General features: G+C 38.7%; 1 protein-coding gene across 1 annotated transcript; it reads left to right on the top strand.

The window, feature by feature from the left end:
• Nucleotides 1–726: 726 nt before the first annotated feature.
• LOC137617603 (uncharacterized) lies at nucleotides 727–1290 on the top strand. The gene has a single exon (XM_068347612.1). The coding sequence runs from the start codon at nucleotides 727–729 to the stop codon at nucleotides 1288–1290; it is 564 nt and encodes a 187-aa protein (XP_068203713.1).
• Nucleotides 1291–3568: the final 2278 nt, after the last annotated feature.

The following is a 3568-nucleotide window of genomic DNA, read 5'->3' as shown; positions in this document are numbered from 1 at the left end:
GCGTCACTCTACAGCACAAAGATTATCCGATCGCCCGCTGCTGCTCCCACTTTTTCCGTGCCCCATGCACCTCTCCTTCTCTCCACTGATGCCAGCTATGTCGCTATTGGGGCAGTACTCAAGCAGGTAGTCAACAGATCACCCAGCACATTGGCTTTCTTCAGTAGATAACTGCCCAAGGCGGAATCCGACTACTTTACTTTCGACCGCTAATTGCTACCGATGCACTTGGCTGTCTGTCACCTTTGCCACTTCTTGGAAGGTACGCCCTTCGTTATTTGCGCAGACCACATGCCACTAGTGCAAACTTTCACTCAACAATCAGAAATGTGGTCCGCTCATCAATGATGAAACCTCTCCGCCGTGGGTGAATATAACTGTACCATTCTACATGTCCTTGGGAAATTAAATCTTTTTGTTGATGACCTGTCAAGAAAGATGTTACACGCTATTCACCTGGGATTTGATTACGTCGCTTCAGCAGAAGCCCAACAAAAAGGTCCAGAATACCAAGCAGTTAAGAGCTCCTGCACATCCCTCCATTGCATGGGAGGATATCTTCCTTGACAGCTCCAATGCTGCTTTCCTCTGTGATGTTATTACTGGTAGGACTAGAGCATGGATATCTGCTCACATGCACCGACAGGTGTTTGATTTCATTCATGGCCTTTTTACAGCCCTCACGCTGTTCTACTGCCCAGCTACTGAAGACGAAGAACATTTGTCATGTTATTACTAGAAGGCCATCATAAACCTGAGCATATTACTTCAGACAGGGGTACCACTGTCACCTCTCAATTGCGGACTTCATCAGGGAATCTCCTAAAAATCACTCTACATCAGAAAATCTCTTACAACCCTGTTACCAACGAAATAGTTGCACGTTTTCACTGCACACTCAAAGCAACTTCGAATCCCCACTGCAAGGACCCCAACTACTTTACCAATCTTCCCTTGGTCCTTCTGGAACTAAGGACCACTCCTAAAGACAACCTGGATATCTCGGGAGCTAGAATGGTAAATGGTGACTCGGTATTCCATGCCGAATTGCTTCCATCTGCAACCTCCTCCGATTATCTACAACGCCTACATCATGTTGTGGGAAATGTTTTTCCTTGCCACCACACTTACAAACCTGCAACTAAGCAAAGCATACCGGCTGATCTGCATTCGGTAATGCACGTTTTCTTGCCTAACGGCACTAGCAAGACACCGCTAACGCCCTCTTACAAAGGTCCTTTCTTAGTAATCCGTCGTACACAAAAGCCTTTCTGCATCAACTTTCGGTAAAAAGAAAACTGGATGTCTATCGATCCCTTAAAACCAGCTTATCTTCTGTCTTATCTCATCACTCACTCCTAACTGTGTGGAGGATTAATTTTTGTTTTATTTTTATTTATTTTTTGTTTGCCAAATCCTGAGAGAGAGAGAGAGAGAGAGAGAGAGAGAGAGAGAGAGAGAGAGAGAGAGAGAGACAGCGAGAGAGAGACGGAGAGAGAGAGATGTAGTTAGTGTAACGATTGTTTGTTGTGAGAAAGACTGTTGGTATAAGTGAGGTTGTTTGTTTACTTTTAGCTAGGTTAGGAGAATGGTAAATGTTTCGGAGTGAATGCTTTTTTTGATTGACTGCGACTTGAAGCAGTTGTGTTATTTGAATGCTGGATTATATTTCTTATCCTTTTACCTGCGTGGAAGTGTTGATATATTTTCTGAGTAAGTACAGTTCTGGTTATATTTGCTTGTCGTGATTATGAATAATAGGAACAGTTTATTATTTATCTTTGATTATAGTGTGATAGTTTAGTTAGTTAGGAAGGTTCGTAGTTCTTTTTCTTTTTTTTCATTGCAGGCCGTAATTTGCCAAATCCTGAGAAAGAGAGAGAGAGAGAGAGAGAGAGAGAGAGAGATGTAGTTAGTGTAACGATTGTTTGTTGTGAGAAAGACTGTTGGTATAAGTGAGGTTGTTTGTTTACTTTTAGCTAGGTTAGGAGAATGGTAAATGTTTCGGAGCGAATGCTTTTTTTGATTGACTGCGACTTGAAGCAGTTGTGTTATTTGAATGCTGGATTATATTTCTTATTCTTTTACCTGCGTGGAAGTGTTGATATATTTTCTGAGTAAGTACAGTTCTGGTTATATTTGCTTGTCGTAATTATGAATGATAGGAACAGTTTATTATTTATCTTTGATTATAGTGTGATAGTTTAGTTAGTTAGGAAGGTTCGTAAGTCTTTTTCTTTTTTTTCATTGCAGGCCGTAATTCCTCCTTTGGAGATTTTTTTGGGGGATTGATAGTTGCTGACCTGGCCTGTATTAGATTGTATTAAGACTGCTCTTGGATTACTCAACCGTTGATGACCTGGACTACGATTATGATTATGATTTGATTGCTCTGAACGATTTTATTGATATTGATGCCATAATGACCCAGCCCGTTTGAAGGATTTTCTGTTTGGATCACTGATAAGATTGTGATGATGATGATGACTATGATTAATTAGACCCGATATAGGAAGTGAGTGTAGTAGTTTGACTCTGGGTACTACCGTTTGCCAATAAGTTGTGGCAGTGGGCTGTGAAGGTCTCCTGGGCCTTGTATGGACAACGGTGTCACACACACAACCATACATACTATGATTATTATTTTAGTTTGTGATTTTTTTTTTTATTTATTTATTTATTTTTTTTTTTTTTTTTTTTTTTTTTACTGTTTGTGAACTGTATCGGTGTCGGGTTTGTGAGGGTTAGTTTGAGTATGACGACGGTGTCCGTGCTCACACATGTATTTACTGTATATTTTGTTTTTGAAGATTTAGGTTTGGTGATTTGTTTGTCTGTCTTTAGTATTAAGGTTTCGTGATTGACATTATTTTGGTTATCTGAATATTTTTTTTTTTGTAATCGTTTTGGTGTGTATGAAATATAGTATTAGGGTCATGTTTTGTATTTTGTCCTTTTGTCTAAGAGTCTGGTTTTAGATAACGTAAGGGGAAAGTTTGTTTTATTAGGACATTTGTCAGTTAGAGTGATTCATGGGTGTGGGTGTTGTCCTTGCAACATCCCGCCACAACTGCACTGTTAATTGATCATCCTGTGTTTTCATGCTACCCTAAGCTTTTTTATGTTTGAATTTTTGTGACGCTCTTGCTCGCATGTCGCTGTATAAAACTTGATGATTGTTTAATAAAGTTTATTTGCATGCACTTCTCCCTTTAGTTAATACTTAACCGACGCCTCGCTCAATATTATAATGAGTAAGATTTGACACAAGCTGCTAATGACTGAATGCTTAAAATCTTTTCCCAATTACGTATTGGTGTTTTCAAGTATTACCTGGCATTACAAGTTGTGATATGATCTTCTTAATCGGGTAGTCGAATCGATAGAGCTTCAATAGTTCAAACTTGCAGCAAATATTTTTATGTTGAACAAGCTGATATATGTCTCCTTTTATAGTGTATTTATAAAAGATATGTTTTAATGTTGTTGCTGTTAGAATATTTTATTTTGATTATTCCTTACTTCTGATAGTGTTTATTAACTTCCAACATAATAATAATAATAATAA

This window comes from Palaemon carinicauda, chromosome 2, assembly GCF_036898095.1.
Source record: "Palaemon carinicauda isolate YSFRI2023 chromosome 2, ASM3689809v2, whole genome shotgun sequence".
Classification (NCBI taxonomy): Eukaryota; Metazoa; Arthropoda; class Malacostraca; order Decapoda; family Palaemonidae; genus Palaemon; species Palaemon carinicauda.
Note: the sequence above shows the minus strand (reverse complement) of the source record. Positions and strands in the feature narration are given on the sequence as shown.